At 48.3% G+C, this 27,059-nt stretch overlaps 1 protein-coding gene across 2 annotated transcripts in view; it reads right to left on the minus strand.

Moving 5' to 3' along the window:
- The window catches only part of RICTOR (RPTOR independent companion of MTOR complex 2), a 1,007,050-nt gene that overhangs the window by 767,459 nt on the left and 212,532 nt on the right, over positions 1–27,059 (minus strand). For both annotated transcript variants that reach the window (XM_069221337.1, XM_069221336.1), the window contains exon 13: positions 26,450–26,540. In XM_069221337.1, the coding sequence (XP_069077438.1) occupies positions 26,450–26,540 (91 nt within the window). The remainder of the gene's footprint in view (positions 1–26,449; positions 26,541–27,059) is intronic.

Here is a 27,059-nt window from a genome sequence, read left to right on the forward strand (position 1 = left end):
CTTCTACTACTTGCTGTGCCCTCTTCTGTGCTCTTTTGGGAGATGCTGTATAATATCCTGAAGTTCATCCCAATGGGCCCTATCATACCGGGCTTGAAATGCCTGGGAATTTGCAATTCTCCACTGATTTGCTGCCTGTGTAGCCACTCTTTTCCCTGCTGCGTCAATTTTTCTGCTCTCCTTTTCAGGAGGAGGTGCATCTCCTGAAGACTAACTTTTTTCCCTCTTTCTTGCTGCACTGTCTACCACTGAGTCTGGAGGGACAAGCATTGGTAAAAAGTAATGAAAAATAGCTAGTGCCCTAGGGGAGGGTGAAACCATATACTAAAATACTGAAATGCAAAGTGAGGTCCTCACCCAAGGATGTAGAGTAGTTAGAGGGGAGCTGGGAGAACCCGGGACCTCAAGAGGTGAGTACCTAGGTGTAGGAAGTTGGCTCTGTCTATACTATCTCAAAGTGAGAGATAGTGTGCAGAGTCAAAGGGTTCCCCTCAGAGGTTGATAGTGACAAAATTAGATAAAACTAATGCACTATTTTGTGGTAGTGTGGTGGAGCAGTAGGCTTATCAGAGGGTAGTGTTAAGCATTTGTTGTACACACACAGGCAATAAATGAGAACACACAAAGACAACTCCAGGCCAATAGGTTTTTATATAGAAAAATATTTGTTTCTTAATTTATTTTAGAACCACAAGATTCAGAATTCAAGTAAGTACATAAATTGTAAGGTACATGACATAGGTAAATATGGAACTTTGAATTAAAACAGTAATGTATAAAGTCTTGTCAAAAATGGCAATAAGCTATTTTAAAAGTGAACACAGTGCAAAAATCAACAGTTCCTGAGGGGGGTAAGTACAAGTTAGTTTATCAGGTAAGTAAAGCACTTACAAGTTCAGTCTCCGGGGCATAGGCAGCACACCGTTGGGGATTCAAGGCAACCCCAAACACCCAGCAAAAACAACACAGGGCCGCTCAGGTGCAGATGTCAAAGAAGGGCCCAAATAACATGAGCGCCTATAGAGAGTAGGGGTGCTCCAGTTCCAGTCTGCTAGCAGGTAGGTACCTAAGTCCTCTGGGAGCAGACCAGGGGGGTTTTATAGAGCACTGGGGGGGGGGGTCACAAACAGGCACACAAAATGCACCCTCAGCGGCACAGGGGTGGCCGGTTGTAGTGTGCAAAGTAGGTGTTGGGTTTTAGATTGAAATCAATGGAGAGTCCCGGGAGTCACTCTAACGATGCAGGCAGAGCACAGGGGTGCTTCTTGGGCCAGCCACTGATTGGGCAATGATGAGGGCCGCCTGCTGGTCACTCCTGCACCAGAAGTTGGTTTCTCTCGGGCCTTGGGGCTGCAGGTGCAGTGCTTCTTCCAGGCGTCGGCTTCTTTGTTACCGGGCAGTCGCGGTCCGGGGAGCCTCTGGATTCTCTCTGCAGGCGTCGCCGTGGGGGTGCAGGGAGGTCATCTCAGGGTGTCCACGTCGTGGCAGTTGCCTGGGGGGTCCTCACTGCAGTGTTGGTTTCTCTGGACATGAGCCAGTGGCATCAGACGCAGAGTGTTGGGGACTCGCACTTCCGGAGTGCGGCTGGAGTCCCTTTAAAGATGGTTTCTTCTAGGTTGTTTAGAGAGACCAGCTGTCCTCTGGAGTTTCTTGGTCCTTTGGTTTGCAGGGCAGTTCTCTGAGTCGGCAGAGGTTGCTGGTCCTGCTGGATGCGTCGCTGTTGCAGGTTCCCTGAGCATGGGGACAGGCCAGTAGGGCTGGGGCCAAGTCAGTTGTTGTCTCCGTAGTCTCTCCGGAGCTTTCAGGTCAGCAGTCCTTGTTTCAGGTCGTCAGGAATCTGATTTCCTTCGTTGAGGGTCGCCCCTAAATACTGAATTTAGTGGGATGTTTAGGGATGGAAGGCAGTAGTCAATGGCTACTGTCCCTGAGGGTGGCTACACCCTCCTTGTGCCTCCTCCCTTTGGGGAGGGGGTCACATCCCTATTAATATTGGCTAAATCCTCCAAAACAAGATGGAGGATTTTCCAAGGAGGGGGTCACTTCAGCTCTGGTCACCTTAGGGGTGGACCTCCCTGACGAGGCTCACTGCTAGGTGTTACAGTTCCTGCAGGGGGAGATGTGAAGCACCTCCACCCAGTGCATGCTTTGTTTCTGGCCTCAGAGAGCACAAAGGCTCTCACCCCTTACGGTGGCACAACACATGCTACAGCCCTTAGGAACCTTCCCTGGTCACAGGGCCCTTGGTACCACTGGTATCTTTTACAAGGGACTTATCTGTGTGCCAGGGGTGTGCCAATTGTGGAAACAATGGTACATTTTTAGTGAAAGAAGACTGGGGCTGGGGCCTGGTTAGCAGGGTCCCAGCACACTTCTCAGTCAATTCAGCATCAATATCAGGCAAAAAAATGTTTGGGGGGGGGGGAGGGTGTAAGGGGGAGGTAACTGCAACAAGGAGACATTTTCCTACACTAGGTGACCCCAGCAACCAGGAAAGCAGAGGTAAGTTACCTGGTCTTCCTAAAAACTAACAAGGGGATTGGAAAAGGAAGATTGCAAGACCAGGACCAGTCAGGTGGAACTCAACAGTGGATTCCCACAGAAGAGGACCTGCAAAAGTAGGGGACAGAGTCCAGTTCATCCAGGAGTGTCCAAGGAGGAGTCCTTCATCCACCCTTCAGTGGATGAAGATCCAGGTCGACGAGGAAAGATGAAAATCAGCTGTGGAGCCCAGGAGCTGCAGAGAGGTCCTTGAAGTCGTGCAGATGATGTCTCACGCCGGTCACCATGTCGCAGATGGTCAGTGGTCAGGAGAACCACCAACAAGCCTTGGCAAATGCAAGTTGGAGCAAAGGAAGATCTACAGTGAAGAAGAGGACCAGCAAGGTCCAGGGGACTAGACCCTTGGCGGGGAGTCTGGGTTGACCCTCAGCAGTCCGGAGTGCCAGCAGAAGCAGTTGCAGGCCCCACAGGCAAACCACTGGCAGCAGGCACAGTAAGTTGCAGTGCAGCCCAGTCAGCACACCTGGAGAGGAGTCCCACGTCGCTGGAGCAGCAGAGGCGAGACTGGCCTTGAAAGGGTGAAGTGCTGGAGGCCAAGGCTACTTGGAGCTGAAGATCCCTTGGAGCAAGTCAACAAGCCTTGGTGGTTGCAAGAGTCGCGGTGCACAGATGTACTGTCCTGCACAGGCAAGCAAGGGATCACCGTCTCCCAATTTGGATAGCAGGTAGAGAGAACCAAGGGGACCACTCAGACCCACTACCTGTGTTGGGGATTCTTCCTGGAGCCGGATGGCAGAAGATCCCATCCGCCAGTCATCGTTGTCTTAGGTGCCTGCGGTTGCAGGGAAGTGACTCCTCTCCAAAAGGGGGTTTCCGTCTTGCTTTTTTGGAGCAGCTAAGGTCTTGCAGACCCCAGGGGCACAGCTGTGGAAATGTTACAAATGTTGGCGAGGCTGTCTCAGGAGTTGCAGGCTTGTTTTGTTCCTGTGAAGTCCAGCTGCAGTTCCGGTGGCCAAGAGCAGAAGAGGTCATTGCAGAGGAGTTATTTTTATTTTATTTTTTCCTTTTCAATTCTTTATAGATTTTCCAAAAATCAAACAGAAACAAATTGACATGGAAAAACATACACAGGGTATACAAATCAAAGGTATACAAACTAAGCACAATAATAATTCCAAAACAAATAACAAGCAATAAGCAAATATGTTTAAAAAAATACTAATTTTACAGAAACAATTGTTAATAACCAATCAAGACATAAATATATGTCAATTTGTTCACTCTTAAAATGTGCTAGAAACCATCAGAAAAGACAAGAAGTATAAAATAAAAGTATAAATAAAGCATTTTTCCTCTAAAAAAGAACCCCCCACAGCATCAAACCGAGCTATATTATCATTCAGTTGGTATATCACTTTCTCAAATTGTACTATTTCAAACATATCATTCAACCAAGATTGAATCGTTGATAGAACATTGGATTTACAACAGTGTAAAATATTGATTTTAGCCAAACCAAGAGCTGTAGACAACCATTTGAATACCTGCGGAGAAATCTTTTTTTAACTTAGAAGTGTCATGTAGTAGGGATAATCAAGGTGTACGAGAAACAATAACAGGTGATGACATTTTTAAGTAGCTTTCTTTTTGTGTCCAAAAAGGGTGGATCTCCGGGCATTCCCGTAATATATGAACAATATCACAATCTAATTGTTGACAACTCCAACAATTAGATTTAGGGCTAAGATTAGTAGAATTAAGTTTGGCAGGTGACCAATGCCAACGATGAAGTATTTTAAGATAATTACATTTCAAACGAGAATCTCGAAGGCCTTGATTATAATTTTCTAGAAGTATAGACCAATCTTTGTCCAAAAAGGTAAAAAGTTTTGAATACCACCATGTTTTCAGATTACTGGATGTATCAATAGAAAAGGATCTATCAATTAGTATGGAATACATCGGATACTGTGCCTTTAAAACTTTTCCATGTACGAATGTAATGAGCACTATATGATTGTATAATTAGATGATTGTATAATTAAGTCCATACATTAATCTGTTATGGAGTTTAAGATGAATTACAGTAAAATAAAATTATTAAACAGTGAATTTGGAAGTGTGAAAATTATTTCCGGGAATTATTTTGTGCAAATAAATCTGATAAAATATGTATTTTACGATTACTCCAAACATGCCAGTTAAGTTATTTTCCCTTATGAGTAATTGCTAAATTATTCCACATTGGGGCATGTAAATGAAAATAAGCATTACATTTGATTATTTTATGAGCTTTTTGCCAGGAGAAGAATAAATGATTGGATTTCAAAATTGTGAGTACTTTGGATTTTTGGGATAATAAATGGCCATGGGGGTAGCTACTATTAATACGAATTGTTCAAAATTAACCCATATAAGGGTATTCCGATACATGGAAAGCATATATATCAAATGTGCTAATTGTTGAGCCACCCAGTAGTTTTCCAAGTGAGGAAATCGTAAGCCTCCTTTTAGTGAGGATAAGTGTAATGTTGAGCTACTTATATGTTTACTTTCTCCCCAAAGAAAACGAGATATCAGATGAGGAGTGGGGTTACAAGTAATGATAATACACAGAGCACGTAATTAAATTTAGGAATTAGATTCATTTTCATGGTCGAGCGTGCAAGCGCTCTGGCGTGTTGTAATCTCTCTGTTGCATTTTAACCATGCTCACTCTTGCTATTCATTCGTTGTTGTGCTTGTCATAAATGCTTCATTTTTATTGATGCATTTTGTAAAATGTCCCTCCCATGTGTGCAGAGTTTCCTTCTAGGCGATTTCACTAAGTGAACATTTTAGTTGGCCATCAATCCACGTCACACTTCCTCCTGTTACAGCGTGTGAAGGCCCCACCCTCCAGTTTCGGTTTGCTTTTCATCCCAGCAGCGATAACTCACGCGCTCACGCTCATGGCGGCCGTGTCGTTTGGAATTTGAATTGACCTGTAAAATCCCAAGTTATTTAAGTTGAGAAGATCTCAACTTAAAAGGAAGATTACCCAAAGAAGATGTTGTAATATTAGCATTCATTAGGAAAGCTTTGCAATTAGACCAATTAATTTTATATCTGTAAAAGTTTGAAAAGCGGTTCAAAGGAGAAAACAAAGAATTAGCCGAGAGTTGAGAGGGTCAGTAATATATCAGCATAACAAAAAACTTTCACTTCGCCAGTAGGGATTACAATACCCTTAAAATTGATATATTGTCTAATGGCAATGGGAAACATCCGGAACAAAAAAGTAGTGAACAAAGCACGCGGAACAACAACATTGTTTTTCTGTGCCTTAACCACGTATGTGCTGAACAACGCACATGTGTGGTAAGGCAGAGAAAAAGGGAGTCAGCATCGGGAGAAGACGCGGTCAGGTAAGTGGGGATCGGGCAAGGTTGTGGGTTAGTTTTTAGGGGTGGGGGTAGTTTGCTTTTTAGGGGCAAGGGAGTCGCGGTAGTTATGATTTTTAAGGGTCCAGGTGGGATGGAGTAGTTCTGGTATTTGGGGGCGGGGGGTCAGGGTACTTTTAGTTTTAAGAGTGGGGTCGTGTTAGTTTTGTTTTTAAGGGTGGGAGTCGGGTTGTTTTAGTATTGGGGTGGGGGTAGGGGTTGTTTCAGTTTTTTTGGGGCAGGAGTAGGGGGTCGGGTAGTTTTAGTTTTTAGGGGCGGGGTCGGAGTAGTTTTAGGGGCAGGTTTGGTGGGGTTGGTGTAGTTTTAGTTTTAGTGGTGGGGGTCGGGATTGTTTTAGTTTTAGGGACAGGGTGGGAGGGCCAGTTAGTTTTAGGGGTGGGAGTGAGGGGTTGGGGTAGTTTTAGTATTAGGGGCTGGGGTGGAGGGTCGGGTAGTTTTGTTTTTAGGGGTGGGGGGTCGGGCAGTTTTGTTTTTACGGGCAGGGTGGGGGGATCGGGGTTGTTTTGGTTTTATGGGCAGGGTTGGGGGGGGGTCAGGGAAGTTTTGTTTTTATGGGTGGGAGTTCAGGGTTTAGTAATAGGGGATGGAGGATCGGGGTGATTTTAGTTTTGAGGGTGGGGGGTCAGGGTAGTTTTAGGGGGTGGGGGGTTCAGGGTAGTTTTAGAATGAGGGGCCGTGGGTGGTCGGGGTGGTTTTGTTTTTGGGGGCAAAGGTAGGGGGAGTCTGTGTAGTTTTGTTTTTTGGTGGCAGTGTGGGCGTAGTTTTATTTTTAGGGGTGGAGGTTTTTAGTATTGGGGTGGGGGGTCGAGTTCTATTAGTTTTTAGGGGCAGACATTGGGAGATCGGGGTTACTTTCGTTTTTAGGGGCAGGGGTGGTGGAATTAACTTTAATTTTAGGGACAGGGGTGTCAGGGCAGTTTTAGTATTAAGGGTGGGAGGCCGGGGTAGTTTTAGTATTAGGGTCGTGGGTCTGAGTAGCTTTAGTATTAGGGGCAGGATGTGGGGGGTCAGGGTAGTAAAGTATTACGGGTGGGGTACTTCTGGGCATTAGGGCATGTGGGGGGGGGGGGGTCGCATGCTGAAACCATGCATGCCGTCCCACACATGCCTTTACTAGGCATGCCTTTACAATGAAAAATTGTTAAGTCATGCATGGTAAAGGAATTTGTGGTAACAACGCGGTCGTTGTTACGACCGCGTTGTTAAGGCATGCGTGGTTTCAGGATTCGTTGTTCCATCATACAACCAATGGCAATAGCTAGTGGTTCTAATGCAAGAAGAAATAAGGGAGAGAGCGGGCATCCTTGTCTTGTACCGCGAAAAATCATAAAATAGGAAGATGTAAAGCCATTCTATCCATATTTCAGAACAAATATCCCCATTCTACCATATCAAAAGCTGCCTCTGCATCTAGGGGAAGTATTACATTTTCTTCTATTTTATTACGTTGATGCCAGAGTAAATGTAGGATTGTTCGAAGATGATTCGAAGAGGGACGGGAAAAAAACAACTTGAGACCAATGAACAAGTGATGTAATAACTGAGTTAAGACGAATAGCTACCATTCTTGCCAATATTATAAAGTCAGAATTTATCAATGAGATAGGTCTGTAGCTGGACCATTACAGTGAATCTTTACCAGACTTAGGAATAACAGTAATACGGGCTGAAGGGAGATGCCCTATTTTGAATGCTTCATTAAAGAAAGAATGTAATAATGCAATTATATGCGATTTGGTGATCTTATAAAATTCAATGGGGAAGCAATCTTTCCCAGGGCCTTACCTACAGCCAAACAATCAACAGCTTTTGTAATTTCTTCTACTGTAATTTCTCCTTCAAGGCAATCTCTTTGTTCTTGAGATAATTTTAGGAAGATTTAGACTGGCAAAGAAATCCTCTTCCACTTTAGTATCTAAACAATGCAGCAATGTACCAAGTGTTTTGAAGTAGGTCTGAAATGTGTGACAATATTTCAGAAGGGAGTGTGAATAAGCTACCAGATGAATTTTTGATGGCAGACATAGGTCTAGAAGATTCTTGTTGATGCAACTGATACGTTGTAAGTCTGCTGTGCGTTCTCCCCCTTTCATAATGACACTGATGAATAAGAAAGACACATTATTCGGCCTGAGAAGTGTAGGAAACTGGCCTGTGTGTGGTGGGTACCTGAGGTACTTACACCTTGTACCAGGTCCAGGAATCCCCTATTGGTGTACTGTAGGCAGTGTCTAGAAGCCAGGCTCTCTAGAAGTAGCTGTGGATGAGCAGCCAATGCTTATCTAGGAAACATGCAAGCTCATGCAATATCACTGTTCTCAGACACAGCACTTACACACATGAAAAAATAACACTCAGTGTTACAAAAATCAAGGTACTTTATTAGAGTAACACAATACCAAAAATACTGTAGAGGCAATACTACCTTAGAACGAAAGTTAACACTATATATATATATATATATCCATATATATATGTATATACACATACACACATACATACACACACACACACAAGCAATTTGAGATAGGCATAAGAAATAGTTAGAAAACAGTGTAAAGCAGGGTAAAACAATGCACAACACAATAGGCAATAGTGACCTGGGGAGGGGTGGGGGGTGTTGGAAGTTGGCTCTGTATATACTATCTCAAACTGAGACAGTGTGCAGAGTCTAAGGTTTCCCCTTAGAGGTTGATAGTGGCAAAACTAGATAATACTAATGCTCGATTTTGTGGTAGTGTGGTGAAGCAGTAGGCTTATCACAGGGTAGTGTTAAGCATTTGTGGTACACACAGGCAATAAATGAGAACACACACTAGAAGACTTAACTTCAGGCCAATAGGTTTTTAGATAGAAAAATATTATTTTCTTAATTTATTTTAGAACCACAAGATTCAGAATTCAAGTAAGTACATAAATACTTGGCATTGGTAAATATGGAACTTTGAATTAAAACAGTAATGTACACAGTTTTGGCAAAAATGGCAATAAGCTATTTTAAAGTATTGGTTAGTTTTTCAGGTAAGTAAAGCACTTACAAGTTCAGTCTCCGGGGCATAGGCAGCCCACCGTTGGGGGTTCAAGTCAACCCCAAACACCCAGCACTAGCAACACAGGGCCGGTCAGGTGCAGAGGTCAAATTAGGGCCCAAATAGCATAGGCGCCTATGGAGACAGGGGGTGCTCTGGTTACAGTCTGCTGGCAGGTAAGTACCTGTGTTCTCGGGGAGCAGACCAGAGGGGTTTAATAGAGCACTGGAGGGGTCCCAAGTAGGCACACAAAATACACCCTCAGCGGCACAGGGGCGGGCAGGTGCAGTGTGCAAAGTAGGTGTCGGGTTGTAGATAGAAAACAATGGAGAAACCCAGGGGTCACTCTGGCGATGCAGGCAGGGCGCAAAGGGGCTTCTCAGGTCAGCCACCGACTGGGTAAGGTTGAGGGCCGCCTGCCGGTCACTCCTGCACCGGTAGTTGGTTTCTCTCTGGCCTGGGTGCTGCGGGTGCAGTGATTCTTTCAGGCATCGGGTTCCTTTGTTACCGGGCAGTCGCAGTCAGGGGGAGCCTTCGGATTCTCTCTGCAGGTGTCACTGTGGGGGTGCAGGGAGGTCGTCTCAGGGTGACCACGTCGTGGGAGTCGCCTGGGGGTCCTCTCTGCAGTGGTGGTTCTTCTGGACACGATCCCGGGGCGTTGGATGCAGAGTGTTCGGGACTCACGCTTCCAGAGTGAGGCTGGAGTCCCTTTAAAGGTGGTTGTTTCTTGGACAGAGCCGCTGTCCACTTAAGTTTCTTAGTCCTTTGGTTACAAGGCAGTCCTCTGAGTCCTCAGAGGTCGCGAGTCCTGCTGGATGTGTTGCTGTGCAGGTTCCCTGAGTCTGGAGACAGGCTGGTAGGGCTGGGGCTAAGTCAGTTGTTGTCTTCGTCGTCTCTGCAGGGCTTTTATGTCAGCTGTCCCTTCGCCTTGTTGTAGGTCATCAAGAATCTGATTGTCTGGGTTCAGGGTCACCCCTAAATACTCCATTTAGGGGGGTGTTTAGGTCTGGGGGGCAGTAGCCAATAGCTACTGTCCTCAAGGGTGGCTACACCCTCTTTTTGCCTCCTCCCTGTGGGGAGGGGGAGACACATCACGAATCCTATTGGGGGAATCCTCCAAAACAAGATGGAGGATTTTCCGGGGGAGGAGGGGGTCACTTCCGCTCTGGTCACCTTATGGGTGGACCTGGCTGAGGGGGTGACTCTTCCTTGTTTTTCTCATTATCTCCCCGGACTTGCTGCCAAAAGTGGGCTGTGTCTTGGGGGCGGGCATCTCCACTAGCTGGAGTGCCCTGGGGCATTGTAACACGAAGCCTGAGCCTTTGAGGCTCACTGCTAGGTGTTACAGTTCTGCAGGGTAGAGATGTGAAGCACCTCCACCCAGGGCAGGCTTTGTTTCTGACTTTGGAGAGCACAAAGGCTCTCACCCCTGGAGGTCAAAAACTCATCCCTCAGTAGCAGGCTGGCACAGACCAGTCAGTCCTGCACTGAAGGATTGGGTAAAATACAGGGTGAATCTCTAAGATGCCCTCTGTGTGCATTTTGCAATAAATCCAGCACTGGCATCAGTGTGGGTTTATTATTCTGAGAAGTTTGATACCAATCTTCCAAGTATTCATTGTAGCCATTATGGAGCTGTGTAGTTCGTTTTGACAAACTCCCAGACCATATACTTAATATGGCCACACTTTACTTACAATGTCTATGAATGGATTTAGACACTGTTGGGGCATATTGCTCATGCAGCTATGCCCTCACCTGTGGTATAGTGCACCCTGCCTTAGGGCTTCAAAGCCTACTAGAGGGGTGACCTACCTATGCCACAGGTAGTATTTTGTGTGCATGGCATCCTGAGAGGGATGCCACGTCGACTTTGCCTTTTTCTCCTCACCCACACACACACACACACACACACACACACTGCAATGGCAGTTGTGCATGTGTTAGGGTGAGGGGTCCCTTAGGGTGGCACAACACATGCTGCCCTTAGGGACCTTTCTTGGTCACAGGGTCCTTGGTACCACTGGTAATTTACAAGGGAACTTATCTGTATGCCAGGGGTGTGCCAATTGTGGACACAATGGTACATTTTTAGTGAAAGAACACTGGTACTGGGGCCTGGTTAGCAGGGTCCCAGCACACTTCTTAGTCAAGTCGGCATCAATATCAGGCAAAAAGTCGGGGGTAACTACAACAGGGAGCTATTTTTCTACAGGGAGCCCAACCATATACTAAACAAATGGAATGTGAATGCGGAACTCACACCCAGTTAAGTGGATAGTGTAGAGGGGAGCTGCAGCTACCAGAAAACCACAGAGGGAAGTACCACAACACCCTCCAGTGACCAGGAAAGAAGGAGTAAATCAGGGGATTTTTCCCAAACCACCCACAAAGAAGAAAATACACCCGGACAAGACTGCAAGAAACCAGCGGTGGACTCCTGGGATAGAAGACCTGTGGAGAGACGGGACCAAGTGCAGAAGGCACAACAGAGTCCAGTGGGGACAGGAGCCCTTACCCACCACACTGAAGATGCAGGAGTTGGTCGACGGTTAAGAAGAACAGGTCAGCACTGCAGCCCAGGAGCCGGAGAAGAGTTCCTGATGGATGCAGAAGGTGTCCCACGCTGGAAGGAAGATTGCAGATGCGAGTCGGTGAAGGATTTCCACCAACAAGCCTTGGTGGCACACTCGCAGTTGGTGGAGAAGAGGTGCTGCTGGGGACCAGCAAAGCCCTGAAGGACTCGACCCAGGAGGGGGAGTCACAGGTGACCATCGGCGTCACAGAGTCCACAGGCTCAGAGGCAGCACCCACAGGAGACCCACAGGACGAGGACACAGAAGGTGCAAGAAGGAGCCCACGCAGCACTACAAAACAGGATCCCAGGCCGCAGGAGAACAAGGCTGGGACTTGCAGGAAAGAGTGCTGGGGGTTGGAGCTACACGTTGCCTGAAGATCCCTTGGAGGAGATACAAACAAGCCTTGGCAGCTGCAAGGGATGCGGTGCATGGGGGTACTGTCCTGTGTGGAAAGGCAAAGGCTTACCTCCACCCAAGTTGGACAGCTGGTAGAGAGGACCGGCAGGACCACTCCAGACCACCACTCAAGACGCAGGACCAGGCACCTCAGCAGGAGGGGGATCCACGCAGCCGGAAGTCGCTTGCTGTAGGTGCCTACATTTGCAGGGGAGTGACTCCTTCTCTCCAAGGGAGATTCAGTCTTCTTCTTGTGCAGGCTGAAGAGTTGCAGCCTTCTGAGGATGCACGGCGAGGGAACTGTTGCAAAGCTGCCAGGAACTCTGGACACAATGTTGCAGAAGAGCCTACCTCGTGGATCTGCAGCTCGTCGGTTCCTGGAGGGTCCAGTCGCGTCTCCGGTGGCCAGAGGACAGAGTGAAGGGTGCAGAGGAGTTCTGCTGGAATCTTGTAAGCCGAATCGGAGGACTCAACCCAGAGAGAGAGAGAGAGACCCTAAATAGCCCTGAAAGGGGGACTGGTCACCTAACCAGGTAAGCACCTATCAGGAGGGGACTCTGACCTCACCTGCCTGGCCACTCAGATGCTCCCAGAGTTCCTGCCAACCTTAGAATCAAGATGGCAGAACCCAGGGACCCTCTGGAGGAGCTCTGAGCACCACCCCTGGGCTGATGATGGACAGGGGAGTGGTCCCTCCCCTGTACTGGTACGGTTTGACCACTGGAGGGAGCAGTGCCACCAAACTTGGCATACTTGAATGGTTTCTCCTTGCAGTCGTCGGTGTGCCTTCAGGTCCGGCTGCGACTTCCGGTTCAGGAGTTAGCAGCTGGTCAGTTAAGTGACCCTCACTGGGTTGCTGGTTTTCTCTTGTTACAGAGTGGTACCTCCACTCTGAAGGGAGTTCTTGGGCAATTTTGGAAGCCTGGAGCTCCTCTGGAATTCTTTATAGAGTTTGTTCAGTGTCCAGCAGCTCCTCAGAGGTGATTGTCGGGTCCTGAATGCAGCAGGCAGGGTTTGGCCCTTTTCTTTGTGCGGAAGGTCCACAGTTCTCGTGCCTTCGATCTTCTTGGTACTGGACTTCTGTAAGGAAATGCCTCCTTGGCATGGTTGCCCCCTGACTTTTTGCCTTTGCTGATGCTATGTTTACAATTGAAAGTGTGCTGAGGCCTGCTAATCAGGCCCCAGCACCAGTGTTCTTTCCCTAACCTGTACTTTTGTATCCACAATTGGCAGACCCTGGCATCCAGATAAGTCCCTTGTAACTGGTACTTCTAGTACCAAGGGCCCTGATGCCAAGGAAGGTCTCTAAGGGCTGCAGCATGTCTTATGCCACCCTGGAGACCTCTCACTCAGCACAGACACACTGCTTGCCAGCTTGTGGGTGCTAGTGAGAACAAAACGAGTAAGTCGACATGGCACTCCCCTCAGGGTGCCATGCCAGCCTCTCACTGCCTATGCAGTATAGGTAAGACACCCCTCTAGCAGGCCTTACAGCCCTAAGGCAGGGTGCACTATACCATAGGTGAGGGTACCAGTGCATGAGCATGGTACCCCTACAGTGTCTAACCAAAACCTTAGACATTGTAAGTGCAGGGTAGCCATAAGAGTATATGGTCTGGGAGTCTGTCAAACACGAACTCCACAGCACCATAATGGCTACACTGAAAACTGGGAAGTTTGGTATCAAACTTCTCAGCACAATAAATGCACACTGATGCCAGTGTACATTTTATTGTAAAATACACCACAGAGGGCACCTTAGAGGTGCCCCCTGAAACTTAACCGACTGTCTGTGTAGGCTGACTAGTTCCAGCAGCCTGCCACACCAGAGACATGTTGCTGGCCCCATGGGGAGAGTGCCTTTGTCACTCTGAGGCCAGTAACAAAGCCTGCACTGGGTGGAGATGCTAACACCTCCCCCAGGCAGGAGCTGTAACACCTGGCGGTGAGCCTCAAAGGCTCACCCCTTTGTCACAGCCCAGCAGGGCACTCCAGCTTAGTGGAGTTGCCCGCCCCCTCCGGCCACGGCCCCCACTTTTGGCGGCAAGGCTGGAGGGAACAAAGAAAGCAACAAGGAGGAGTCACTGGCCAGTCAGGACAGCCCCTAAGGTGTCCTGAGCTGAAGTGACTAACTTTTAGAAATCCTCCATCTTGCAGATGGAGGATTCCCCCAATAGGGTTAGGATTGTGACCCCCTCCCCTTGGGAGGAGGCACAAAGAGGGTGTACCCACCCTCAGGGCTAGTAGCCATTGGCTACTAACCCCCCAGACCTAAACACGCCCTTAAATTTAGTATTTAAGGGCTACCCTGAACCCTAGAAAAATTAGATTCCTGCAACTACAAGAAGAAGGACTGCCTAGCTGAAAACCCCTGCAGAGGAAGACCAGAAGACAACAACTGCCTTGGCTCCAGAAACTCACCGGCCTGTCTCCTGCCTTCCAAAGATCCTGCTCCAGCGACGCCTTCCAAAGGGACCAGCGACCTCGACATCCTCTGAGGACTGCCCCTGCTTCGAAAAGACAAGAAACTCCCGAGGACAGCGGACCTGCTCCAAGAAAGGCTGCAACTTTGTTTCCAGCAGCCTTGAAAGAACCCTGCAAGCTCCCCGCAAGAAGCGTGAGACTTGCAACACTGCACCCGGCGACCCCGACTCGGCTGGTGGAGATCCAACACCTCAGGGGGGACCCCAGGACTACTCTGATACTGTGAGTACCAAAACCTGTCCCCCCTGAGCCCCCACAGCGCCGCCTGCAGAGGGAATCCCGAGGCTTCCCCTGACCGCGACTCTTTGAATCCAAAGTCCCGACGCCTGGGAGAGACCCTGCACCCGCAGCCCCCAGGACCTGAAGGACCGGACTTTCACTGGAGAAGTGACCCCCAGGAGTCCCTCTCCCTTGCCCAAGTGGAGGTTTCTCTGAGGAACCCCCCCCTTGCCTGCCTGCAGCGCTGAAGAGATCCCGAGATCTCTCATAGACTAACATTGCGAACCCGACGCCTGTTCCTACACTGCACCCGGCCGCCCCCGCGCTGCTGGGGGTGAAATTTCTGTGTGGGCTTGTGTCCCCCCCGGTGCCCTACAAAACCCCCCTGGTCTGCCCTCCGAAGACGCGGGTACTTACCTGCAAGCAGACCGGAACCGGGGCACCCCCTTCTCTCCATTCTAGCCTATGTGTTTTTGGGCACCACTTTGAACTCTGCACCTGACCGGCCCTGAGCTGCTGGTGTGGTGACTTTGGGGTTGCTCTGAACCCCCAATGGTGGGCTACCTTGGACCAAGAACTGAACCCTGTAAGTGTCTTACTTACCTGGAAAAACTAACAAAAACTTACCTCCCCCAGGAACTGTGAAAATTGCACTGTGTCCACTTTTAAAGTAGCTATTTGTCAATAACTTGAAAAGTATACATGCAATTGAAATTATTCAAAGTTCCTAATGTACTTACCTGCAATACCTTTCAAACAAGATATTACATGTTAAATTTGAACCTGTGGTTCTTAAAATAAACTAAGAAAAGATATTTTTCTATAACAAAACCTATTGGCTGGATTTGTCTCTGAGTGTGTGTACCTCATTTATTGTCTATGTGTATGTACAACAAATGCTTAACACTACTCCTTGGATAAGCCTACTGCTCGACCACACTACCACAAAATAGAGCATTAGTATTATCTATTTTTACCACTATTTTACCTCTAAGGGGAACCCTTGGACTCTCTGCATGCTATTCCTTACTTTGAAATAGCACATACAGAGCCAACTTCCTACATTGGTGGATCAGCGGTGGGGTACAAGACTTTGCATTTGCTGGACTACTCAGCCAATACCTGATCACACGACAAATTCCAAAATTGTCATTAGAAATTCATTTTTGCAATTTGAAATTTTTCTAAATTCTTAAAAGTCCTGCTAGGGCCTTGTGTGTTAAGTCCCTGTTTAGCATTGTCTTTTAGAGTTTAAAAGTTTGTTAAAAGTTTGAAATTAGATTCTAGAAACAGTTTTAGATTCTTTAAAAAGTCTTCCAACTTTTAGCAAAATAATGTCTGATACAGAGATGAATGTGGTGGAACTCGACACCACACCTTACCTCCATCTTAAGATGAGGGAGCTAAGGTCTCTCTGTAATATCAAAAAAATAACCATTGGCTCCAGACCTACCAAAATTCAGCTCCAGGAGCTGTTGGCAGAGTTTGAAAAAGCCAACCCCTCTGATGATGACATCACAGAGGAAGAAATTAGTGACTTGGAGGCCAATGTCCCTCCTCCAGTACTAAATAGGGAGAACAGGACCCCTCAAGTCCTGTCTCCAACTGTGTTAGTCAGAAATAGTGAGTCCCTCACAGGAGGGTCCCACATTTCTGAAATCACTGAGGATGCTCTCAGTGAAGATGACCTCCTGTTAGCCAGGATGGCCAAAAGATTGGCTTTAGAGAGACAGCTCCTAGCCATAGAAAGGGAAAGACAAGAGATGGGCCTAGGACCCATCAATGGTGGCAGCAATATAAATAGGGTCAGAGATTCTCCTGACATGTTAAAAATCCCCAAAGGGATTGTGACAAAATATGAAGATGGTGATGACATCACCAAATGGTTCACAGCTTTTGAGAGGGCTTGTGTAACCAGAAAAGTGAACAGATCTCACTGGGGTGCTCTCCTTTGGGAAATGTTCACTGGAAAGTGTAGGGATAGACTCCTCACACTCTCTGGAAAAGATGCAGAATCTTATGACCTCATGAAGGGTACCCTGATTGAGGGCTTTGGATTCTCCACTGAGGAGTACAGGATTAGGTTCAGGGGGGCTCAAAAATCCACGAGCCAGACCTGGGTTGACTTTGTTGACTACTCAGTGAAAACACTAGATGGTTGGATTCAAGGCAGTGGTGTAAATAATTATGATGGGCTGTACAATTTATTTGTGAAAGAACACCTATTGAGTAATTGTTTCAATGATAAACTGCATCAGCATCTGGTAGACCTAGGACCAATTTCTCCCCAAGAATTGGGAAAGAAGGCGGACCATTGGGTCAAGACAAGGGTGTCCAAGACTTCAACAGGGGGTGACCAAAAGAAAGGGGTCACAAAGACTCCCCAGGGGAAGGGTGATGAGACAACCAAAAATAAAAATAGTAAAGAGTCTTCTACAGGCCCCCAAAAACCTGCACAGGAGGGTGGGCCCAGAGCCTCTTCACAAAACAATGGGTACAAGGGTAAAAACTTTGATCCCAAAAAGGCCTGGTGTCATAGCTGTAAACAGCATGGACACCAAACTGGAGACAAGGCCTGTCCCAAGAAAGGTTCCACTCCAAACTCCCATCCAGGTAACACTGGTATGGCTAGTCTCCAAGTGGGATCAACAGTGTGCCCAGAGCAAATCAGGGTCCACACTGAAGCTACTCTAGTTTCTGAGGGTGGGGTGGATTTAGCCACACTAGCTGTCTGGCCGCCTAACATGCAAAAATACAGACAGCAACTCTTAATTAATGGGACTAGAATAGAGGGCCTGAGGGATACAGGTGCCAGTGTCACAATGGTGACAGAGAAACTGGTTTCCCCTGGCCAATACCTGACTGGAAAAACTTACACAGTCACCAACGCTGACAATCAGAGAAAAGTACATCCCATGGCAATGGTTACTTTAGAATGGGGAGGGGTCAATGGCCTGAAACAGGTGGTGGTCTCCTCAAATATCCCAGTGGACTGTCTGCTTGGAAATGACCTGGAGTCCTCAGCATGGGCTGAGGTAGAACTAAAAACCCATGCAGCAATGCTGGGTATCCCTGAACTGGTGTGTGTGAAAACAAGAGCACAATGCAAGGCACAGGGTGAAAAAGTAGAGCTGGAGTCTGGAAAAATGGCCCAGCCTACCAAGAGAACAGGAAAGTCAGTTGGGAAACCAACTGCAACACAGCAAAAGAAAGGGAACCTCTCTTCTCAGGAAGAAGTTCTGCCCTCTGAGGGAACTGAGCCTTTGGAGCTTGAACCTTACCAGGTTGAGCTCTTGGGCCCAGGGGGACCCTCAAGGGAGGAGCTGTGTAAGGGACAAGAAACCTGTCCCTCTCTTGAAGGCCTTAGGCAGCAAGCTGCTGAAGAGTCCAAAGGCAAGAAAAATGGAACACATAGGGTCTATTGGGAAGATGGACTCCTGTACACTGAGGCCAGAGACCCAAAACCTGGTGCCACTAGGAGAGTGGTAGTGCCTCAGCTGTTCAGGAAGTTCATCCTAACATTGGCCCATGACATTCCCCTTGCTGGACATTTGGGACAAACCAAGACGTGGGAGAGGTTAGTCAACCACTTCTACTGGCCCAATATGTCCAACATGGTTAAGGAGTTTTGCCTCTCCTGCCCCACCTGTCAAGCCAGTGGGAAGACAGGTGGGCATCCAAAGGCCCCCCTCATTCCACTTCCAGTGGTGGGGGTTCCCTTTGAAAGAGTGGGTGTGGACATAGTTGGTCCACTAGAACCTCCCACAGCCTCAGGAAATATGTATATCCTGGTAGTAGTGGATCATGCTACCAGGTATCCTGAAGCTATTCCCCTTAGGTCGACTACTGCCCCTGCAGTAGCCAAGGCCCTCATTGGTATCTTTACCAGAGTGGGTTTCCCTAAAGAGGTGGTATCTGACAGAGGTACCAACTTCATGTCAGCATACCTAAAGCACATGTGGAATGAGTGTGGAGTGACTTATAAATTCACTACACCATACCATCCACAAACTAATGGCTTGGTTGAGAGATTCAACAAGACATTAAAAGGCATGATCATGGGGCTCCCAGAAAAACTCAAAAGGAGATGGGATGTCCTCTTGCCATGTCTGCTTTTCGCTTACAGAGAGGTGCCACAGAAGGGAGTAGGATTCTCACCCTTTGAACTTCTGTTTGGTCATCCTGTAAGGGGACCACTCGCCCTTGTTAAAGAAGGCTGGGAGAGACCTCTCCATGAGCCTAAACAGGACATAGTGGACTATGTACTTGGCCTTCGCTCTAGAATGGCAGAGTACATGGAAAAGGCAACCAAAAACCTTGAGGCCAGCCAACAGCTCCAGAAGTTTTGGTATGACCAAAAGGCTGCACTGGTTGAGTTCCAACCAGGGCAGAAAGTCTGGGTTCTGGAGCCTGTGGCTCCCAGGGCACTCCAGGACAAATGGAGTGGCCCTTACCCAGTGCTAGAAAGGAAGAGTCAGGTCACCTACTTGGTGGACCTGGGCACAAGCAGGAGCCCCAAGAGGGTGATCCATGTGAACCGCCTTAAGCTCTTCCATGACAGGGCTGATGTAAATCTGTTGATGGTAACAGATGAGGATCAGGAGGCAGAGAGTGAACCTCTCCCTGATCTTCTTTCATCAGACCCAAAAGATGGCACAGTAGATGGAGTGATCTACTCAGACACCCTCTCTGGCCAACAGCAAGCTGATTGTAGGAGAGTCCTACAACAGTTTCCTGAACTCTTCTCCTTAACCCCTGGTCAGACACACCTGTGTACCCATGATGTGGACACAGGAGACAGCATGCCTGTCAAAAACAAAATCTTTAGACAGTCTGACCATGTTAAGGAAAGCATCAAGGTGGAAGTCCACAAGATGCTGGAATTGGGAGTAATTGAGCGCTCTGACAGCCCCTGGGCTAGCCCAGTGGTCTTAGTCCCCAAACCTCACACCAAAGATGGAAAGAAAGAGATGAGGTTTTGTGTGGACTACAGAGGGCTCAATTCTGTCACCAAGACAGATGCTCATCCAATTCCAAGAGCTGATGAGCTCATAGATAAATTAGGTGCTGCCAAATTCTTAAGTACCTTTGACTTGACAGCAGGGTACTGGCAAATAAAAATGGCACCTGGAGCAAAAGAGAAAACAGCATTCTCCACACCTGATGGGCATTATCAGTTTACTGTTATGCCCTTTGGTTTAAAGAATGCCCCTGCCACCTTCCAAAGGTTGGTGAATCAAGTCCTTGCTGGCTTGGAGTCCTTTAGCACAGCTTATCTTGATGATATTGCTGTCTTTAGCTCCACCTGGCAGGATCACCTGGTCCACCTGAAGAAGGTTTTGAAGGCTCTGCAATCTGCAGGCCTCTCTATCAAGGCATCCAAATGCCAGATAGGGCAGGGAACTGTGGTTTACTTGGGCCACCTTGTAGGTGGAGGCCAAGTTCAGCCACTCCAACCCAAGATCCAGACTATTCTGGACTGGGTAGCTCCAAAAACCCAGACTCAAGTCAGGGCATTCCTTGGCTTGACTGGGTATTACAGGAGGTTTGTGAAGGGATATGGATCCATTGTGACAGCCCTCACTGAACTCACCTCCAAGAAAATGCCCAAGAAAGTGAACTGGACTGTAGAATGCCAACAGGCCTTTGACACCCTGAAACAAGCAATGTGCTCAGCACCAGTTCTAAAAGCTCCAGATTATTCTAAGCAGTTCATTGTGCAGACTGATGCCTCTGAACATGGGATAGGGGCAGTTTTGTCCCAAACAAATGATGATGGCCTTGACCAGCCTGTTGCTTTCATTAGCAGGAGGTTACTCCCCAGGGAGCAGCGTTGGAGTGCCATTGAGAGGGAGGCCTTTGCTGTGGTTTGGTCCCTGAAGAAGCTGAGACCATACCTCTTTGGGACTCACTTCCTAGTTCAAACTGACCACAGACCTCTCAAATGGCTGATGCAAATGAAAGGTGAAAATCCTAAACTGTTGAGGTGGTCCATCTCCCTACAGGGAATGGACTTTATAGTGGAACACAGACCTGGGACTGCCCATGCCAATGCAGATGGCCTTTCCAGGTTCTTCCACTTAGAAAATGAAGACTCTCTTGGGAAAGGTTAGTCTCATCCTCTTTCGTTTGGGGGGGGGGTTGTGTAAGGAAATGCCTCCTTGGCATGGTTGCCCCCTGACTTTTTGCCTTTGCTGATGCTATGTTTACAATTGAAAGTGTGCTGAGGCCTGCTAACCAGGCCCCAGCACCAGTGTTCTTTCCCTAACCTGTACTTTTGTATCCACAATTGGCAGACCCTGGCATCCAGATAAGTCCCTTGTAACTGGTACTTCTAGTACCAAGGGCCCTGATGCCAAGGAAGGTCTCTAAGGGCTGCAGCATGTCTTATGCCACCCTGGAGACCTCTCACTCAGCACAGACACACTGCTTGCCAGCTTGTGGGTGCTAGTGAGAACAAAACGAGTAAGTCGACATGGCACTCCCCTCAGGGTGCCATGCCAGCCTCTCACTGCCTATGCAGTATAGGTAAGACACCCCTCTAGCAGGCCTTACAGCCCTAAGGCAGGGTGCACTATACCATAGGTGAGGGTACCAGTGCATGAGCATGGTACCCCTACAGTGTCTAACCAAAACCTTAGACATTGTAAGTGCAGGGTAGCCATAAGAGTATATGGTCTGGGAGTCTGTCAAACACGAACTCCACAGCACCATAATGGCTACACTGAAAACTGGGAAGTTTGGTATCAAACTTCTCAGCACAATAAATGCACACTGATGCCAGTGTACATTTTATTGTAAAATACACCACAGAGGGCACCTTAGAGGTGCCCCCTGAAACTTAACCGACTGTCTGTGTAGGCTGACTAGTTCCAGCAGCCTGCCACACCAGAAACATGTTGCTGGCCCCATGGGGAGAGTGCCTTTGTCACTCTGAGGCCAGTAACAAAGCCTGCACTGGGTGGAGATGCTAACACCTCCCCCAGGCAGGAGCTGTAACACCTGGCGGTGAGCCTCAAAGGCTCACCCCTTTGTCACAGCCCAGCAGGGCACTCCAGCTTAGTGGAGTTGCCCGCCCCCTCCGGCCACGGCCCCCACTTTTGGCGGCAAGGCTGGAGGGAACAAAGAAAGCAACAAGGAGGAGTCACTGGCCAGTCAGGACAGCCCCTAAGGTGTCCTGAGCTGAAGTGACTAACTTTTAGAAATCCTCCATCTTGCAGATGGAGGATTCCCCCAATAGGGTTAGGATTGTGACCCCCTCCCCTTGGGAGGAGGCACAAAGAGGGTGTACCCACCCTCAGGGCTAGTAGCCATTGGCTACTAACCCCCCAGACCTAAACACGCCCTTAAATTTAGTATTTAAGGGCTACCCTGAACCCTAGAAAAATTAGATTCCTGCAACTACAAGAAGAAGGACTGCCTAGCTGAAAACCCCTGCAGAGGAAGACCAGAAGACAACAACTGCCTTGGCTCCAGAAACTCACCGGCCTGTCTCCTGCCTTCCAAAGATCCTGCTCCAGCGACGCCTTCCAAAGGGACCAGCGACCTCGACATCCTCTGAGGACTGCCCCTGCTTCGAAAAGACAAGAAACTCCCGAGGACAGCGGACCTGCTCCAAGAAAGGCTGCAACTTTGTTTCCAGCAGCCTTGAAAGAACCCTGCAAGCTCCCCGCAAGAAGCGTGAGACTTGCAACACTGCACCCGGCGACCCCGACTCGGCTGGTGGAGATCCAACACCTCAGGGGGGACCCCAGGACTACTCTGATACTGTGAGTACCAAAACCTGTCCCCCCTGAGCCCCCACAGCGCCGCCTGCAGAGGGAATCCCGAGGCTTCCCCTGACCGCGACTCTTTGAATCCAAAGTCCCGACGCCTGGGAGAGACCCTGCACCCGCAGCCCCCAGGACCTGAAGGACCGGACTTTCACTGGAGAAGTGACCCCCAGGAGTCCCTCTCCCTTGCCCAAGTGGAGGTTTCCCCGAGGAACCCCCCCCTTGCCTGCCTGCAGCGCTGAAGAGATCCCGAGATCTCTCATAGACTAACATTGCGAACCCGACGCCTGTTCCTACACTGCACCCGGCCGCCCCCGCGCTGCTGAGGGTGAAATTTCTGTGTGGGCTTGTGTCCCCCCCGGTGCCCTACAAAACCCCCCTGGTCTGCCCTCCGAAGACGCGGGTACTTACCTGCAAGCAGACCGGAACCGGGGCACCCCCTTCTCTCCATTCTAGCCTATGTGTTTTTGGGCACCACTTTGAACTCTGCACCTGACCGGCCCTGAGCTGCTGGTGTGGTGACTTTGGGGTTGCTCTGAACCCCCAACGGTGGGCTACCTTGGACCAAGAACTGAACCCTGTAAGTGTCTTACTTACCTGGTAAAACTAACAAAAACTTACCTCCCCCAGGAACTGTGAAAATTGCACTAAGTGTCCACTTTTAAAGTAGCTATTTGTCAATAACTTGAAAAGTATACATGCAATTGAAATGATTCAAAGTTCCTAATGTACTTACCTGCAATACCTTTCAAACAAGATATTACATGTTAAATTTGAACCTATGGTTCTTAAAATAAACTAAGAAAAGATATTTTTCTATAACAAAACCTATTGGCTGGATTTGTCTCTGAGTGTGTGTACCTCATTTATTGTCTATGTGTATGTACAACAAATGCTTAACACTACTCCTTGGATAAGCCTACTGCTCGACCACACTACCACAAAATAGAGCATTAGTATTATCTATTTTTACCACTATTTTACCTCTAAGGGGAACCCTTGGACTCCGTGCATGCTATTCCTTACTTTGAAATAGCACATACAGAGCCAACTTCCTACAACTTCTTTTACACGTCAAATCTAATCACCTGGTCTAGGGATGACCACTAAATACTAAATTTATGGGTGTTTTAGGGGGAACCTGGCAGTGTCCAATGTGGCACCTATCTTTGCGTGGCTACACCCACTACAGTGCCCACTTCCTGTGGGAAAGGTAACTTCCCTATCTCTGATAGGCTATTTTCTTTCCATCTTAAATGGAGGAAAATGAAATGGAGTGTCCCCCTCACAGGCAACACCTTAGGGGTGGTGCATGCCAGGTGGGCCGACCACTCCTACCCTTTGTGCAGTTTCCAGCCTTTGCTCCTGCCAAAAGTGGGTGTTTGCAAAGGGGTTGACCATCTGTTGTTCTCAGCAGACCTGTGGTCGAGTTTCAAAGGCAGTAAGCCCTTTGAAGCTCGCTGCCAGGACAGTGCACATTCCTGGGGGTGGGGGTGTTTGCACCTCCACCCAGGAAGGGCATTGTTCCACAAAGCATAGAGACATGTCTCTACCCCAACGTTTGTAGATTGGGTGCCTGGAGATGGCAGGATGAATAGGACCGGTCGGCAACCATTCCAAGATAGTTAGCTTTTGCAGGGGGCACCTCTGACTTTTAAGGATAAATCCAATACTGGTACCAGGTTGGATTTATCATTCAGAGTTGTTTGAGACTAAACAATCCAGGGTTCAGACTGGCAATCATGTAGCTGGGGAACTCGTATTGGCTAGCGTCCAGCACATGTATTAAAATGGCTGCTCTTTTCACTCACTATGTCCCAGGTTTGGCAAGGACACAGTGGTGGGTATATTGCTCATGCAGCTATGCCCTCACATATAATATGGTACACCCTGCCTACACGGGCGGCCGGGTCAAATCAGAGTGGGGTGCCTGGGGGGTGAATGAACAAGTGCTGCTCACAGGTAAGGAAAAACAATGTCAGAGGTCGGTCTCCTGAGGTCAAGGTAAGCGCGGAGTTGGGGTTTACCACAAGGCAGCACCAAAATTACACCATCAGTGCCGAGTACCAACACAGTGTCGGGAGCCCAATGTTATCCAAAGGAAGAGATCAGTTTCAGAAACAGCCTGCAGGATGTGGCCAGGAGGCAGGGTGAGGACAACCCAGAGTTGCCCAGGTAAGTTGAGATGCCAGGGGTCTTAGGGACAAGGACAGCCCAGCTCCCCAAGGCAAAGGGGCTCTGAGTGCAGGGATATCTTTAGGAGTCAGAAACAGCTTACCAGCCAGGTCGCAGTCAGGGGAGTCCCTGGATTGAGATTGCAGGCGTTGCTGTAGAGTCCGGCAGAGTCAGCCCACAATAGACTCTTGTTCAGAAGCACTGGGGAACCTTCACAGGACTGGCGGGCCACTTGGGCTCGGACAGTGGGTGTCAGGTGTAGAGGTGGATCCAGAGGCGGTTTTCCGGTTCCTCAGGCAGACAATGTCTTCTTTTGGACAGGTCCGCTGTCCAAGGGAGTTCTTGGTCTTTATCAAGGGGAGGCAGTCCTCCCAATGTTTTGGAGGTCACTGGGCTGAAGGAAAAGTTGTCTTTTGGGTGCAGATTCTTTGAGGGTTGCAGACAGGCTGAAAGGGCTGGGGCCAAGTCAGTTGGTGTCTCCAGTCTTCTCTGTGGTGCGACTTCTGTGTTGTCTGGCTCCTCTTAAGTCGACAGGAATCTGAGTTCCAGGGTAAAGGGGTGCTCTCTAAATGATGAATTTAGGAGCATTACAGGGAGTGCCAGGTGGTAGCGAATGGGCTATTCACCTTTAGGGTGACAACACCCTTTTTACAACAGCCTCCATTGGGAAGTGGGCATAACCGTAACCCTAGAGGCCTAATTCCTTCCAAACAAGATGGAGGACTTTTAAAAAGTAGTGTCCACTTCAGCTCATCCACCTTAGGGGTGGGAGTGATAAAGTGGGCACTCCTAATTTAACACAGTTTCCAGCCTGTGCTGCTGTCAAAAGTGGGGAAAGGACAGGAGGGTTGGTCATCTATACCATTTGGAGAGACCTGGGTCACATTACAAAGGAGGCAAGGACTTTGAAGCTCCCCACCCTGGAATTTCCATCCTGCCAGAGAGGAGATAAAACCACTGCCTAGCACAGGCTTTTGTCTCTGGGCATCGAGAGCTCTGGTTCTCACTGCTGGAGGGTGGGGGGCGGGGGTTTATTGGGGGTTTGTGGAGATTCCAGAAATGCGTCTGTAGTGGATGAACTGGTCAGGACCAGTTAGTCAACGCACTAGTAGCTAGTAGGTTTTCAGGGGCACCTCTAAGGTGCCCTCTGAGTGCCTTTTTATTTTTTAAATAAATCCATCACTGGGGTCAGTGAGGGTTTATTATTCTGAGATGTCTGATACCAACCATCCCAGGATTCAGAGAAGCCATCCTGTAGCTTGGGAACTCGTAGTGACTACTGTCCAGCACATGCGTTTAGAATGGCTTCCCTGTACACTTAACTATGTCTGTGAACCGACAAAGACATAGCAGTGGCATATCTGCTCCTGCAGATATGCCATCACATGTGCCTGGATGCACCCTGCCTTAGGAGGTGACTTACACCTGGCACATGCAGTGTTATGGACCTGCCAGGTCGTGTTTTCAATTTAGCCTGCACCAACACACACAGTCTGCAATGACAGCACTGTGTGGATTTGGTGAGGGGTCTCTGAGGGTGTCACAATTTGTGCTGCAGACCTCAGAGACTTAACTTAGTACCCCAGGCCCTAGGTACCAGGAGTACCATTTACTAGGGATATATAGTGGTAGCAAAAGAGTTTGCTAATTGTGCAACAACAACTATACAATTTTGGGGCAATAGATCTGGCATTGAGGACCTGGTTGGGAGGGACTAACAGTCAAAATACCACCATAAACCAGAAAAACAGTGAGTGTTGGGGGCAGGGGTAACCATGACAAAAAGGGCCCTACAACATACATTTCATTAATAGAGAAAGACAGTGAGTGCCACACAATTTATTGAGCCTTACCTTGAACGTGCACGATGGGGAAGAATAGTTTGGGCCTCAGTAGCTACAAACCCATCAGAGAGCCTCCAAGAGTCTTGAAATCGACTTGGATCTACAGAAAAATGAGAATCAAGATATAGTTATTAACAATGACTGTCCAGGTGGTACTGCTCTCCTGAACCAGGCACTTTCTCCTACATGGAGGAAGGAAGGAAAGAAGGAGAGGGATGCCAAGAAAGGGAAGCGAAAAGGATGGAGAGGGATGAGGAGGGCAGGAGAAATCACAGGAAAAAACACCTAAATGTGAGTTACAGTTTTGGCTCAAATTGGCAAAACCACTGACATCCGACTGTTATGGCTAACAATGCACATAAAACATGCTATAATTTAAGCCGCCCGCCATGTTGTTCTATTGATAGCTCTTTAATTTGCTTCTGTAATATTGCCAAATTGGTGTTTTGAGCATGACAGGCTATGCAACTGTTGACATCTGTTGTGATTGGTAATCAAAACTTGTGAATTTCAGTGGTTTTTCATGTTTGAGCCAGAACCATTAATCAGTTTTCAATTGAGTTTGCGAGTGATGTTTTCATTGTGGTCTGGCTTGACTGCATAGCTGTCGTCAGGCAAT

This window comes from Pleurodeles waltl, chromosome 1_1, assembly GCF_031143425.1.
Source record: "Pleurodeles waltl isolate 20211129_DDA chromosome 1_1, aPleWal1.hap1.20221129, whole genome shotgun sequence".
Classification (NCBI taxonomy): domain Eukaryota; kingdom Metazoa; phylum Chordata; class Amphibia; order Caudata; family Salamandridae; genus Pleurodeles; species Pleurodeles waltl.